The sequence below is a fragment of the Vespa crabro genome, chromosome 5, assembly GCF_910589235.1.
Source record: "Vespa crabro chromosome 5, iyVesCrab1.2, whole genome shotgun sequence".
NCBI lineage: Eukaryota > Metazoa > Arthropoda > Insecta > Hymenoptera > Vespidae > Vespa > Vespa crabro.
The window spans coordinates 6,645,263-6,660,262 of NC_060959.1; the positions used below are offsets into that span (position 1 = coordinate 6,645,263).

Sequence of the window (15,000 nt, forward strand, 5' to 3'; positions counted from 1 at the left end):
TTTAACGATGATAAGAAAGATCTCTTTGACTCGAAGTACGATACGAAAAGACGTGAGTTTTATAAGAGATGTATCATTGAAGATGGCGCCAAGCTGTAAAAACGAGAGCATAATGCGTATTTTTATTCGAGTCGAATTTCTCGTTCGATCCAGCTCGATCGTTCTGAAACTAGAGGACGAAGGATCTTTCGTTTTCTTCCTCCTCTTCTTCTTCTTCTTCTCTTCTTCTTCTTCTTCTTCTTCTTCTTCTTCTTCTCCTCTTCTTCTTCCTTTTCTTCTTCTTCTTCTTCTTTCTCTTCTTCGTAGGTTCGATGACTCTCCAGGGTGATCATTGCAAATGGCGAATGTTCATCCTGCTCCTTCTCTTCTCCTACATCTTCTTCTTCTTCTTCTTCTTCTTCTTCTTCTTCTTCTTCTTCTTCTTCTTCTCGTTTCCCCATCCCACGCCCGAGTTATCATAACCACTGCCGTCCGTCACGCATCACTCGGCACTTTGTGCCTGCGAGTCCTTGCGCCGCTCGTCACCGGGTAAACGTCCTTTATTTCGTTATTTCTCTTCTTGAAACAGCAGTTATCTTATAACTCTACGATACAGGAAGAGAGAATTTTCTTTTTTCTTTTATCCATGTAGGAATCCAACGTGCTTTCGAAGTTTTCGAAGGCTCCGATCGAGAAGAGATATTTATAGGGTGGTCGAGTCGAAAAAAAAATTTGCCATTCTATCTCTGTGGGTATCCGTTAGCTCCGTCACGTTCTCGGCTACCACGCTATGGGAACGAAGCGGGAGAGAGAGAGAGAGAAAGAAAGAAAGAGAGAGTACCATCTGAAAAATCGAGAATACATTCCTAGCACGGACGCCCACGCAATCAAAGTCGCCTCTTAACCGATCTACGCCAATGAGAATCGAAGTATTCGATCGTAACCGACAGAGGCGTGAACCTCAGCCGGTTTTCAGATCGGACTTGTCTCCCGGAGAAACTGTGAGAAATCTCCCCTCGTCGTCTCACCGTCTTTTCTTCCACTACAAGATCGATCAATCTCTCTCGTCTCCGCTATCTCTCTGGCGGTAGTGTCACGCGTACGGAAGTGAAACGTTCCTTTGCCAAGCGCCGAGGAATCTGATCCTAAAGGGACGAACAGCCGGAGGAAGAACGGAAGAAAGAAAGAGACGAGACTACTCTAGTAACGAGCTTAGGGTATAAAGTTACCTCGTGATTCCAACCATAAGACGACTATTTTCTACAATGACACTTCGATAAACCTACCTACGTGGATAACATAGATAGATACATACCTATATACATAGATGCATACCTATATACATAGATGCATACCTATATACATAGATGCATGCATACGATCGATCGTACATTACATTTTGTTTAAATTTAATTCCTCTAGCAAAGAAAGTAAACTCGTACAAAATGAGTCACGCTTTATATATGAGAAATATGCCGTCTGGCTATAGCCGACTATCGTTTTTGAATATTTCTATAATCCAACAGGTTTCTAAGAATATGCCGACACACGACATAATTTGCTTCCAACGCATCCTATCCTTGAATAACGATCCTGCTTGATAATTCTCCATGAATCAAGATCAAGATGGAACCTGTTTGTGTCATTATTTAACGCATCTGCCTCGATACCGCTCGAATCTAGCGATATGTCAAAGAGAAATCCAGTTTTCCCCTGTAGCCAAAGGTTTCATTAAGAAGCGGCAGCATTTCCTCGGATTTTTCTTCGGCACTTTGCGATCTGCTGTTAGTCACTGGCTAGCGGTACTACCGGTCGCGATCGACGGGTCGCGTGTGCAGGTTGGGCAGGTGCATCGGTACCGGTGAATGGAAGAGATTACTTTAGAGAGAAGACTCATCTTGATCGGTACTCTCTCTCTCTCTCTCTCTCTCTCTCTCTCTCTCTCTCTCTCTCTCTCTCTCTCTCTCTCTCTCTCTATCTATCTATCTATCTATCTATCTATCTATCTATCTATCTATCTCTCTCTTTTCGCTCGGTCGACGTCTATCCAACGTAAAGTTAAGTCGCTTCTAACTGTAAGATAACCGACCAACCGGTCCGGATTGCGTAGACATCGTGAGCTCTTTCCTGTCTCCTTTTTTTTTTCTTTCTCACACCGGACGTGCTCTTTCACCTCTCGCGACGATTTTCAATGAACTTTATTATACAGAGATTCAAGCTTAAACGTACAAGCGTAAAATGTTGTTGATCTTGGATAGTTTATCAGAGAATCTTATCAGAGAATCTTTCGAAACTTCCCTGTTGCAGATGGAAGATGGATAACGAATGATATTCATCGTCAGAGAGACGACTAGTCCGGAAGATGGGTAACAACGGTAGTTCCCATCAACAGTGTCCCTCGAACGGGCTATCTCAAGATATGGCACGTGGATGGACTCAAACCTTCCCTCGAGAACTGTCGAAACACCATTCGCAGCCGCCTGGACATAAGGTCCTCCCAGAGCCACCCAATCAAAGGCTCCGTGCAACCAATAATGGTAGTATTATTCACAACGGCGGGACCATAAGTGGACGCAGACCTTCGGCGCAGACGTTGCCACACGATCTTAATAAGGTAACCAACTGTGTCTGCATCTGTGTGTGCGCGTCTGTATCTTTCTCTCTCTTCTTTAAGATGTTCTCAAAGTTTCAGCATAGTCTTTAAATCTTTTACCGTGGCTAAGAAGAAACTTAAATTAGTGATAAAAGAATGATTGATTTTTAAGATGATCAATCGAAAAGATGATTGGTCATATAATTTTAAACGTTTTGTCTACGAGCATTTACGAGGCTTCGACCTTGAAGTATCCCGGCGTGACCTTAATAAGGTAAAAGCTGACCGATTCATTTCTCCGACGAATCATACGAGTATCGTAGCCGTATAAAGAAATCTTGTCCTTTTTTTTTCGATACTTCGCCGTGAACTACATACTACAAAAATGCTAATATCCCTTCGTCGTTTTTGCATCGTTTCAAAGATATGGGATTCGGAGAAGGTTGGCAACGAGCCAGGCGTTACATCGATAACCCGGTTAAGCGTTCGTTTTAGAAAGCCTTTTTTTACCGGAAATACTTGGAATGTATTACGTGACCTTCGGTGTACTCCGTTATTTCATTATTATACAAAGTCTCGTTAAGTTTTCTATAAATTTGCCTCGTTACGTGAAAGTTGAGCCAAACGAATATTCCTTTTCATTCAATGTAAATTAACATACGATTCAATTAGAACAATGTTCAGTTGTGACATTGTCTCACAAGTATTGTTATTTTAGCAAGGAGTCTTTCGTAGCAGAAGTACATCGGCGTCGAACATTGGTGTATCTAGATCACGGAAGTCCGATCATCACTGTTGTCATTATCAAAGCGATTCCCATTGCATGGATAATGAAATGCAGGAATTGAAAAGATTTGGTAGCGAGCCAGACCTGAGATATTCGCCAACGGAACGTTGCAATACGACTAGTAGACAACACCACGGTTTAGAACGTCGTCATTGTACTGGTTATTATCCTGAAAGGGATTCCAGAGAACGGGAGAGTCGATACAAAGGCAAGAAAAAGTACAAAGCACCGGCACCACCTGGCAATGTAATGGCTGACGGTTCGTCACCTGACTCTTACAAGTGGGAACTTGGTCAGGATAATAGTCGTTGTAGACACGAGGAAGAAGTCCAGCCGCCACCCAGGAGGTCACGGCTTTTTAAGACTAGAGCGGAAACGAAGAGGGCACAGATCAGTTGGATGCCCAACTTGTCCACGCAATCCCACCAGGAACGTAACGAGGCAACACTCGAGAACGAAAGAAGGTGGAGGAACGAACGTTCTTCTATTAGCGAGAATAAGAGGCCATCCTGGCGGGAACAGGATCAACAGCAGCAGTCACAACAGTCGCAATCGCAACAACAACAACAGCAACAGCAACAGCAACAACAACATGATCGATGGTGCAGAGACGAGTTGAGACGTTCGAAAAGATTCGATGGCAAAAACACACTTCAAAGGAGTATGAGCAGTCCTGAGTTCCAGGCGGAACTGATGCAGGTAGCTAGGAAAGTGAGGAATAAGTTGAACTGTGGTAGGAAATCGGCCAGTCCTCTTGATTCCTCTAACGTTGCGTCCTTAGAACGTAAGAATGTGGAGCCTTCTAAGAGCACGAAAGAAAAGTTGATCAACGAGGAACATAAAAAGACGGAAAAGAAAAACTCCAAGACGACAACCGTCGAGGAACGAACTGTCGAAGGTATCGTCGAAGGTATCTCTTTAATCCTTATTTCTAAATGAAATTTATATCTTTCTCTAGAGGATCGTTGAGAATGGTAATTTTCATCCTTTCAGATAGAATCGTTTCGCGCATGAACGAGGAGAGAAGACTTATAGTGGAAAGATGTAGCAGAATGGAAAACAAGATGATCTCGTACGAGGAACGTAGAAATGATGTAGGAAGGAGCAAGGATTGCTCAAAGGAACGAGAAGATAATGGAGTAGTTAATAAGAAGAGGAACGTTGAGAGGTCGACAAATTTCGAAGATGAAGCTACGAATCAAGGGAAAAAGCCATCGAAGGAGAGGCTCGATACGCTTGGACATTCCATCGAAGATAGATTTTCGGACAAGCAAAGAAGAGATTTTGAGGATTATCAAAGATCAAATGATCCAGCGAAAAATCAAAAATTTGAGGATGTCGTCGATACTGGAAGAAGCAGATCGGAAAGTCCAATAAGACATCGCAGTAGAGATAAATTCAATGCTCGAGGACAAGGATCTGGTAGGGAAAGTACGCCGGAACCACAGGAACATAAAGGAAGGGACAAAGAAAATTCAGATCCCAAGTGGTGTAAAAAAGAGACAAAAATGAATGATATTAAGAATATTGAAAAGAGATGGTCGGATGGTGAGATATTGATAGAGAAGAAGGATCCAAACGCCAAAGATAAACTCACGAAAATTTCAGAAACGAAGGAACCAGTCGATAACTGGCACATGTAAGACTACTGCTATGATCCTTTTTTAATTTTCTGAAGTATCAGATATAAAATACAAATTTTTCTTTACAGATTACCACGTACAGAAAAATCAACGCCAAAGACCTTCTATTTTGGCATGGATGAGGCCTTATCCAAAGAATCACGAAATAGCGTAGACCAACAAATCCACCACATCCAGTCGAGATTACAAGTTAGAGAAATCAACAGATCGAACGAATACACCATGGACGACGGTGACGAAGTAAGTTCTAACGAGCACATTGACAAATTAAACGATTGTACAATTCGATAACAATGAATTGTAATTTCAGATAAAAAGTGGACCAGAGGATATCTCGTTGAAACTTCGACCTACGCTTCCGAAAAAGCAATTAGAAATACCAAGATTTTCTCCCTCGGCAGCATGGAGATTATTATCAGCGTTGGAAGCACCTGGACCAACAATGAGTACAGCTAGTGAAGAAATTCCAGTAAGTTAACGTAAAACAAATTTATATGAAAAAAAAAAGATCAAACTACAAATTATATATATTGTAGGTCATGTTCGAAGAAAGGATCGAACGTTTATCGAGGCCACCTCCGCCATTGATAGCTTTGGGACCTCGAAGTTCGCACGACAAATCAGGAGATTCAGGTATTTCCGGAGACGCTGGAGCTGGTAACGACGATTCTCTAGACGTTAGTACGATGAACAGAATAAAGACACCGGCAACGAGACCCACGTGGACTCCTCAACAAGATCTAGGCGAAGAATCAAGCAGCGATGCTGGCGTAGATTCCCCACCTCCAATTCCAGCACCATTAAAATTTACACCGAAAGCTCACGTCTTTTCTCTCTCTTTGCCACGTGATGACAACAGGATGTATCTTTATAATCCTGAAGCAAAGGGTAAGGAAGGATCAGCGTTCAATTCCCTGCAAAAGTTAAAGAGATCGATGTCAGGAGCATTCGGTCTCGGTCCGTTGGATCTCGAAAGGAAACGTGCCAGCGACGTACTCGATGACAATTGGCTATTGTCCAGTAGTGCACCAACCTCATTGCAACTCAATCAAATTACGGACGTGACTCGATCTTCGCCTTCTGGATGGAAACAAGACTTTGACGATGAGGACGTTGATGGCGATGACGACGACGACGATCAAGAAGATTCCGAGGACAGAAACGACTTCCCTGTAATCATGAAACCTCCATCATTTTCTTATTTAGCTTCCGGTGGTCATGTCATGTATTTACCAGAAGCCAATGGTACGATATACCAACCACAGAATTTGAATTATAAGAACAACGGTCCTATAAAGAAACAAAATTTTGTTAATTCCGCATCGAAGTATAAAAAAAATGTCGTGGACGATCTAAAAAAGTCTTCTATGATAGAGGAAAAATCGCGAAAGTCAAAAAACTTGAGATCCTTCGGAGAAAGGTCTTCCTTCGCTGAGAGAGGTATTAATTCGCATAATAGATTTTCGAATTTTTCAAAATCCTGCGAAAATATATCCGAGATGAAACAGAGAAGCACGTCGCCTACCGTCGAGCAATCACAGAATGTGCAAGACAATAAAGAATCATCTTCTGAAATCAAAGCACCAACTAAACATAATTCGAAAGGTAAACGATTTACGTTTCAATCAACCGTTAGGCAAATCGAGAGACGTAGATTGGCTGAGAAATTGTCTCGCGAGGCTGAGGCTAAAGAACGTCAGAGAAAAGGAGAACTCGAAGCTATGAGGAAAGTCGAGGAAGAGTTTCAACGGAAACGGGCAAGAGAGAAAGCGAATATTAGACAACAGCTTCGATTGTATAATATGGATGAACATCTTAGGTAGAGATTTTATAACGTAACATTTATACCTATATACCAGTTTGACATTTGATATTAATTTCTAACGCTTTGATCGATAGTAGTTTGCCTTCTGCTTGGGATACGTCACAATTGTCTCGAGCTGATCCCGATGGTGCACCGTCATCATCAGCCTCGTCACCAACATCTGCTCCGCTTGGAACCCTAACGGCAAATCGTAAGAATAGCGTTAGCAGCGACGAACATCATAGAAAAAGAGGCGCTAGTTCTGAATCGAAACAACAACAGAAAAGAGAGTACAAAGATTATCGACCGAAATACTACGCTTGGACGCCGGAAAATTCATCTCATTTAGAGTATAAACAGACCACTGTACATCCAAAAGTCATTTGCGATATTCCAAAGAGTTCAGCGGTCTTTGTCGATGCAAATGTCCACGGTGGCAAAGCTACGAATCTAAATTCAACGCCTAGGTCTGATAATTACAGGTAACAGATGTTGAAGTGATTGGCATCGATTGCCTTAATATATAATATAAAATGTACTTAACAAATGTTGAATCGTGTTCTACAAATAGAAAGGATTTCGCTCATGGTGCCGTTGCAGCGAGGTCATCCTTAGCCAGCAGCGATAGTGAATTATCGCAACCAAATACCAGGCCACATTCTAGACAAACAGGAGGCAAAGGCAAACCTCTACGTTCTAGGTATGTTGGTTCGAACCAATCCCCTGCCTTTTCTCCATGCTTAAATACTGGCCAGTCAGTATCGATAATATTTAATCAAATAGGCAAATAAGTAGAATATTGGAATGGATCTAGGAAGAATATTCATTGAATGTACGATTCAATTTCTAAATTTTATTAGCGAACGATTACGTTAAATATTAAAGACAGTATGTTTAGCAGCATGTTGCATGACCTCATCTTACACTCATATAACATTTTTTTTTCATTGAAAAGTACATAGCCCTGTTATGTTATATACGTATAAATCGTTCATTACGAGAGCTATTACTAATGTTTGGCTTTTAATTTTTATTCCATGCAGGTTTTAAAATGAACGTAAAGTAAGTAGTTTTAACACTTCTAGTCATCTAACAACGCTTTGATTAAAACAAAACAATCGGGCATCGGGCTGTACGTGCTTCTCTACATAATTTACGTATTGGGCTAGAAAGAAAGGTGCCTATATATAATAATAATACATAGATGGATCGTAATTCGTTGAGACATTAATTAATTATGATGTGGCTTACACGATTAAACGAAATTATGATACTTTCTTGAAGGGAGAGGTAGATATAAAATACAAAGAAAATATAAATGATGCATGTATAAGAATCGAAGACAAAAATGAAAAGAATGAGAAAACGTTGAATAGGTCGGCTAGCCCAGAACGAAGCGAGGAAGCCGCCAGTTCGGAGGATGAAAGCCCAGTGGAACCAATCAAGCAAGAACGGAATCCCATTAATGGCTTTATATTAAACGGAGTTCAACCTTTTGTGAGGGAGAAGAGTTATCGACCCATTTCCTTTAATCCTCAACCACCCCAGCCCATTCCAAGTTAAATGTTTATTTTATAGTTGTGCAAACTTCTTCATAAAATTAAAAATAGGTACGAATCTATTCGATATTTTTTCTTTTTTTTTTTTTTTTTTTTCTTTTTTTTTGGAATATTTACAATAAGAATCTATAATAAGAGAGAGAGAGAAAGAGAGAGAAATTAACAAAAAAAAAAAAAAAAAAAAACAAAAAAAAATATAGGATACGATTTAATCGGAAATTAAAATTTATTATAGAGAGATGCTATTTTATATATAAAAAAAAATTTTTTTTTATACATAAATAATATTCAATCTGTACGTGTAACTAATGTCAAATAATGATTTATCATGTAACAAATAACATGATCTAACTCCTAACCAAATGTGTTCCATGTAATTCTTGATACATTCGTTTAGTATTTAAATTTAAGATATAATAGTTTGTGTAAGTACAACAACGAATCAAAGATTATTAGCATATGGTAAATGCGCTATTGCATTATAAATTAATGCAGTTTAACGAAACTGTGTGCCGAATAATAGTTGCATCGAATACACTATTACCAAGTGGTTTAGGGTCCATATTTTGTAATTATGTACAGGTAACATGTGCAACAAAAATTATGCTAATGAATTGTACTCGATTAAATAATTACGTTGTTACGATGATGTCTTTTTTATTCGTGTCAAACCTAAGTGTACAAACATCTAATTATTTATCGTAAGTAATAAATATAATAAGTCTATGAAAAAAAAGACACTTTATAATTAGATTTACAAAAAACAGGAATAGAATACAATTTCAAATTCAATTTCCGCGCCATAATCATAAGAAAATACATCAGTAGTACTAACAAGATCAAATTAAGTATTTATTATTTAAATTTTTTAATTTTTACATTTTACATTAACCTTGATATTTACTTCTATTAATTTAGAAGCGGTAAATCAGTAATTGTATAAACATTAACACATACAATTATATAAATATTATATAAATATAATAGATTATATTTTATTATAAATGTTAAATTCACTCGAGTAGTAGACAGTACTTGTGTTTGTATAATCGAGTGTAATTGACCGTGATCGAAGTAATTTTTCTATTAAAAAAGAAAAAAAAAGATAAGAAATAAAAAGAAAATCATTAAAACTATGGATAGTGAAAATTATACTGAAACTGCTTCTTCTTCAGCAAATAATATCATTAAAAAATTACAAGAAAATACTGGGAAAAATGTTATGTATGTACAAATGATCTTACTTTCCGAATTTACTTGTATCTCGAAATTTTTCAAACTCTTAACGCCATATTGTTCCTTTTTTCTTTAATTACGATAATTAAAATATTCGGATATAATTAAAGACAATCGGAATTCGAAGCAATGTTATTTGGAGAAAGTAGCGACGAGGAAGACCCCGAAAGGATAGACAAAATAATGGAGACATCTTCTCCGGGAAATTTACCGACTGGACAGAGTAGCACGAGTAATGCAAAACGCATAGAAAATTTAGAAAATAGAGATGAGGCAAGTATCATACGTTTTATAAATTATGATAGTTTTTTTTCAACCTTATATTATTTTGTTAGATCATTTTAACATTGATATGGTTGAACAATCGTTTGGGTGCAGCTTATTATAACATCGTAACGTCAGAATTATTTGTAATGGAGGACACTCACGATGATGTCGTTAATTTCAATATTACAAAAATGCTTTATAGACAATGTCAACCGCATTACATTGTCACGATACTTGGAATATTCGAGGATTTTCTTAATTGTTTAAAAAAGCTCGTAGTTGCGGATGCAATAGAGGATAATCAAAGTTCTAGTTCGAGCGATCGATCGATTCAAACCATATTTAAAGCCTTACCGAAAAAAGAAAATAACTATGATATTTGTTATCATCGAGTTCGATGTCTAAAACTCGATTCGGAACCAAAAGATGCTGAAAATTCTGAAAGAGTTACATTTTTAAATGCTTTGCTAGATTTTAAGTCTCATGCGATGATCCACGCTTTAGGATTACTCTTAAGATTTATCGATAAGCATTGGAATACTATTGCTCTTGATCCTTCCGGCAAAGCATCTTTTATCTCCTTGAATTACATTACTTTGTAAATATCTTATTATAATTATTAAGTATTTTATTTTAATCTTATCTTATTTAATTTTCTCTTCAAAAATATTTTCTATTTTGTTTTTAACTTCTTTTCCTAATAATTCTCCTTTTATTATTTTTCTTTTATCTAAAAAAAAAGAGAAAACCTTGTAATGATCGATGACGACTCTTATAAAGCATTAAATATCGTCCAAACAAAATATCATCCAAGTTTCTTCAAATTCGGTAATGCATCTACAAAAATACAAAGCGGTAGCTTATTCGCACTGTTAAATTGTTGTCAATCGAGACCGGGTATACAGTTTTTATGGTTCGTATTAATTTTTCAATTAATTAAAATATAATTGATTAATGAAATTAAAAACAAAACAAATATATATATATATATATATATATATATATACATATTCTTCTTTATAAGATATATTTATTAATTTTCATAGGAAAACAATTCGACGTCCAACAAGAGACATCGACATACTCAATCAAAGATTCGACGTAATAGATTTCTTCTTGGATCCAACTAATCAAAGCGTCGTTGAAAATTTAACAACATGTTTGAAAGATATTTATCGTTTAACAAACGCAATACTTAGCCGTTATTTAGGTCCAAGAGCGAGAGCTTCCGATTGGCAGAGATTGCATAAAGTTTGTCTTGTTATCTCCGAACTTATCAATTAAGATCATTAGTATTATAATTGAAATTTAACTTTTGCAGACTGTTACTAACATAATTTACATCGCCTATATTTGTGAGAATTATGACAATAAGATACAATTATTCAGAAAGATAGTAAATATTATTACGGATGAGATGCATTACGTGAAATATTTCATTGAACTTATAGTTGACTTTGAAGCGAGCAGACGTGAAAATACATTTGTTGTTAGATCCGACGTTGATCCTCAATTAGACGAACGTAGGATAATTCTTAAATTAATGAATTATATTTTCTTCTAAGTTCTACTTTAACTTTATAATTTTATTTTTGTAGTACGTAATCTAAAACATGCTTTACCTCAACTCTTAACAAAAATGGGCGAAAAAGATATGCAAGATAATCTTCCCACATCTGTTACAAGTTGCAACATGGTTTATCTACCAAATATCGGCTACGTATTGGCTATTAAACAATGGAATCGTACTCCACCAGAAACGGATGACATTCCTGGTTTAGAATTCAAATTTATAATAAACGGTGTGCATTATTATAAGAGTCCTTGCGCTAGAGGTTCGTGACAAAAAATTATATTCTAATTTATCGTCATTTTATTCGAATTGTTAAATGTATATTATTATGTCTGATTTATAATTTATAGAATTAGATAATAGTATAGGTGATATCATGTCAAAAATAACAAAACGACAAAGTGAAATTATGTTGAAATTGGTACGATATATAAATAAACACGCAAATTCTATACTATGTGCTATACAGTTGTGTGCAGAATTAGACACGTGAGTAAATATTTTTGATAGAATTTATTGAATAAAAGAAAATAAATAAAGGTCGAATGACATCGGATAATCTTGACGTCAGATTTTAACATGACGTCTCTTACGTCAGACAAAAATTGCGTTATAAAAGCGGATAACATTCACCATTCTCTGTCGGTTAGATGATAGTCGTAGAAACGACTGCCGGGTGTATGGTCTATCATTAGAAAATTTCTTTCTCTTCCGGCAGATTGCTGTCCTTCTCACAAGTGGCACGGAATCATAATTACGTGAGACCAAATATGGTCAAGTCGCAAGTTATAGCCGTGAAACAAGGACGACATCCTTTACAAGAATTTCATACCACATATGTACCGAACGATATTTATTCTGGACAAGGGAAAAGCCTCGTCAAAATTATAACCGGTCCGAACGCTTGCGGAAAGAGTATATATCTTAAGCAGGTGGCACTTATAGTTTTCATGGCTCATATCGGTTGTTTCGTACCTGCTGAATCTGCGACAATTGGTGTTATGACTCATATATTAACGCAAATCGTTACTATAGATAGTATTTCATTAGATGCGAGTGCTTTTTTACAAACTCTTCGACAGGTAAATTTAAGAATAAATAAATCGAATAGATTCTGACGATAATATTTTATTAACAGATAAATATGGCATTGTATGCATCAACTCCAAATTCGCTTATAATAATGGATGAGTTTGGCAAAGGCACATCCGAGACAAATGGTCTGTCATTACTGGCTGCTGTTCTAGATAGCTTTGTCGAGAGAGCCATTTATTGTCCTCACGTATTCGCTGCAACTCACATTCATCGTGTAACAAAGCTGTTGCCTGAAAATCCGATGATAGAAGCCCAAGTACCATAATCATTTCCTGCTCGTTACTTTTGTCAGAGCATTATGTCAAATCGCGTTTATTGTTTCCAGACTTTTGAATTCATAACGAACAACGACGACGAGTCTCTAGCGTTTCTTTATCGCTTGGTAGTTGGAAATACGACTTGCAGTTTTGCACACTCTGTAGCAAAAAGTGCTGGTCTTAGCGAACAACTTATAAAGCGCAGCTTAGAGGTATTTTTAATTTAGCCGAATTTTTATTTTATACAGTAAACAATTTGTCCTTTTAATTTTTTTAACGAATATAGATTTTTAAGAACGTAAAACAGGGAACACTTCCTTCGCGTATCCCCGAAGTTCAACGAAAAGATACGTAAGTCTTATGTCACGCTAATCGCACGAGATCACATAATTTTTTATATTCATATAATTTCAGGGTAAAACATATAATCGAAAGAGTAGTCGTTCCAGACGTTGACTTTGACTTAGAGGAATTGAAGTCGTGGGTGCGCCAAGCTATATTACCATCGTCGACAAAATTTTAATAAATAATATACAAACATTTTGTACTTTTAAACACACATGAAAATATATTTAATCAAAAGTAAAATGATTTCTCTTTCGTTGATATATATATATATATGTATATAGAGATATATATATATACAGATATATATATATATATATATATATATATATATATAATGAAATAATATATATATATATATATATATATATATATATATATATAATGAAATAATTCAAAAATTTCCGCGCAAGTTGCGCGCGCCGATCGAAATTAAATGTTTCGAACTATAATAGAACGATGGCGCTTCGAGCGCTTTTACAAAGCATAGAATCTGATCAGTCGACGGTCGAATCCGCCAGGTGGCGGATCAAGAGATTCAGCGCGCGCGGCCGACCGCGAGTTGGCGCTCGCGATTCTTCCGTTGTCAATAACGGACACTGGCAGTAACCCGGCAGAAAAGCGAACGTCTGTCTCTCGCGCGATTCAATGTACCTTCCCCGGATGTAATTCGTAAAGGCGATCTCGAAGCGTGTACCCGTTATCTCTGTGTACGTTTAGAGCTATCGTGGTCAGCGCTTTAGCGCGCTTCGTTTTGACGTCGAGAAGGACGAGAACGAAGACGAGCGGCGTCTCGAGTTGATAGTCGTCGCGTTAACCGACGACGACGACGACGACGACGACGACGACGACTATTACTACTACTATTATCAGAAAGAGGAAGAAGAAAGGAAGGTAGCAAGCTCAGGGAGATACTTATCGTTGTCAACGACATTCAAAGCGACAATCGGGCGTGTGCTTTTCGAGAGACGACGCGAGTCTTGAAAAAAAAAAAAGAGAAAAAAAAAGAAGAAAAAAGAAAAGAAAAAGGAAAAGGAGATCCGCCTGTTTTACGTTGTACCAATAGATACGAAAGGAAGAGAAAGAAGACGAAGAAGAAGGAAGAATACAGTGACGCTCGTTCTTGTTCGTTGGCCGAGTTAAGGAAACGTCGTGATCGGTCTTTACGATCGGCGCCACCGCAAGCGCCGTTGCTCTCTTTTTCTCTATCTATCTCTCTCTCTTTCTTTCTTTCTGTCGACGGTTTCCGACCGTTTTCGTTGACTCGAACGTGCCCGCGACGGCAACGACGGCGGCAGAAGCAAGCGTACACCCCCACGGCAACGGCTCTTTCCTAGCCGAGGATCGGCCACCATTCTTCCAGAAGAGGAGAACGTCCGAATTCGAGAGAAAAGGAACATCGTCTTTTTTTATGCAGCCGGACGACTAAATGACCATGGACCGCGGCATGTGCAACATCGAGACCGGCAATAGCATAAACATCAAGAGAACGGACGGTGAGTTTTGTCGTCGTCGTCGTCTTGTTTGTTCTCCATCGTTGTCGTTATCGTTATAACTTAATAGTTAGAAAGAGAGAGAAGGAGAATTTTCAAAATTTCGCGGCTTCTCGTCTTTTTTCTCAAACACGATCTCTTCTCTCTTACGCGCGAAATTTGCCGCGAACGGTCTCTCTCCTCGTCCCATCCCACCCCACCCTTTCCTTCCCTTCCCTTCCCTTCGCATCTCTCTTCCCTGTTTTCTATCAATCTTCTTCTCTTTCTCTAACGAGTGTATCGACATAGATTTGAACAGCAGCCCTTCGTTAAGTCGACCGTTAAAATATTCGCGCGTGGGCTCTCTTCCCACCCCACCCCATCCCCCTC

The 15,000-nt window shown here is 37.9% G+C and overlaps 3 protein-coding genes across 8 annotated transcripts in view; all 3 read left to right on the forward strand.

Moving 5' to 3' along the window:
* LOC124424230 overlaps window positions 1–8,473 on the forward strand; it is a 54,240-nt gene extending 45,767 nt beyond the window's left edge. For 2 of the 5 annotated variants that reach the window (XM_046962999.1, XM_046963000.1), the window contains exons 2-10: window positions 2,287–2,593; window positions 3,291–4,269; window positions 4,353–4,998; window positions 5,071–5,242; window positions 5,313–5,471; window positions 5,539–6,821; window positions 6,902–7,288; window positions 7,378–7,506; window positions 8,183–8,472. In XM_046962999.1, the coding sequence (XP_046818955.1) occupies window positions 2,342–2,593; window positions 3,291–4,269; window positions 4,353–4,998; window positions 5,071–5,242; window positions 5,313–5,471; window positions 5,539–6,821; window positions 6,902–7,288; window positions 7,378–7,506; window positions 8,183–8,369 (4,194 nt within the window). In that variant the 5' untranslated portion in view covers window positions 2,287–2,341 and the 3' untranslated portion in view covers window positions 8,370–8,472. Of the gene's footprint in view, window positions 1–2,286; window positions 2,594–3,290; window positions 4,270–4,352; window positions 4,999–5,070; window positions 5,243–5,312; window positions 5,472–5,538; window positions 6,822–6,901; window positions 7,289–7,377; window positions 7,507–7,849 lie in introns of all 5 variants that reach the window. The other 3 variants (XM_046963001.1, XM_046963003.1, XM_046963004.1) reach the window with 3 other exon arrangements.
* Window positions 8,474–9,869: 1,396 nt separating this feature from the next.
* On the forward strand, window positions 9,870–13,343 carry LOC124424341 (mutS protein homolog 5-like). Its single transcript, XM_046963249.1, has 12 exons — window positions 9,870–9,878; window positions 9,937–10,466; window positions 10,611–10,781; window positions 10,915–11,119; window positions 11,190–11,391; window positions 11,467–11,703; window positions 11,792–11,930; window positions 12,160–12,523; window positions 12,580–12,792; window positions 12,862–13,005; window positions 13,080–13,144; window positions 13,208–13,343. Exons 1-12 carry the CDS (start codon window positions 9,870–9,872, stop codon window positions 13,314–13,316), a joined length of 2,388 nt encoding a protein of 795 aa, XP_046819205.1. The 3' UTR covers window positions 13,317–13,343.
* Window positions 13,344–13,681: 338 nt separating this feature from the next.
* The window catches only part of LOC124424524 (kinesin-like protein KIF2A), a 33,444-nt gene continuing 32,125 nt past the window's right edge, over window positions 13,682–15,000 (forward strand). The window contains exon 1 of one of the 2 annotated variants that reach the window (XM_046963709.1): window positions 13,682–14,634. In XM_046963709.1, the coding sequence (XP_046819665.1) occupies window positions 14,568–14,634 (67 nt within the window). In that variant the 5' untranslated portion in view covers window positions 13,682–14,567. The remainder of the gene's footprint in view (window positions 14,635–15,000) is intronic. The other variant, XM_046963710.1, reaches the window with a different exon arrangement.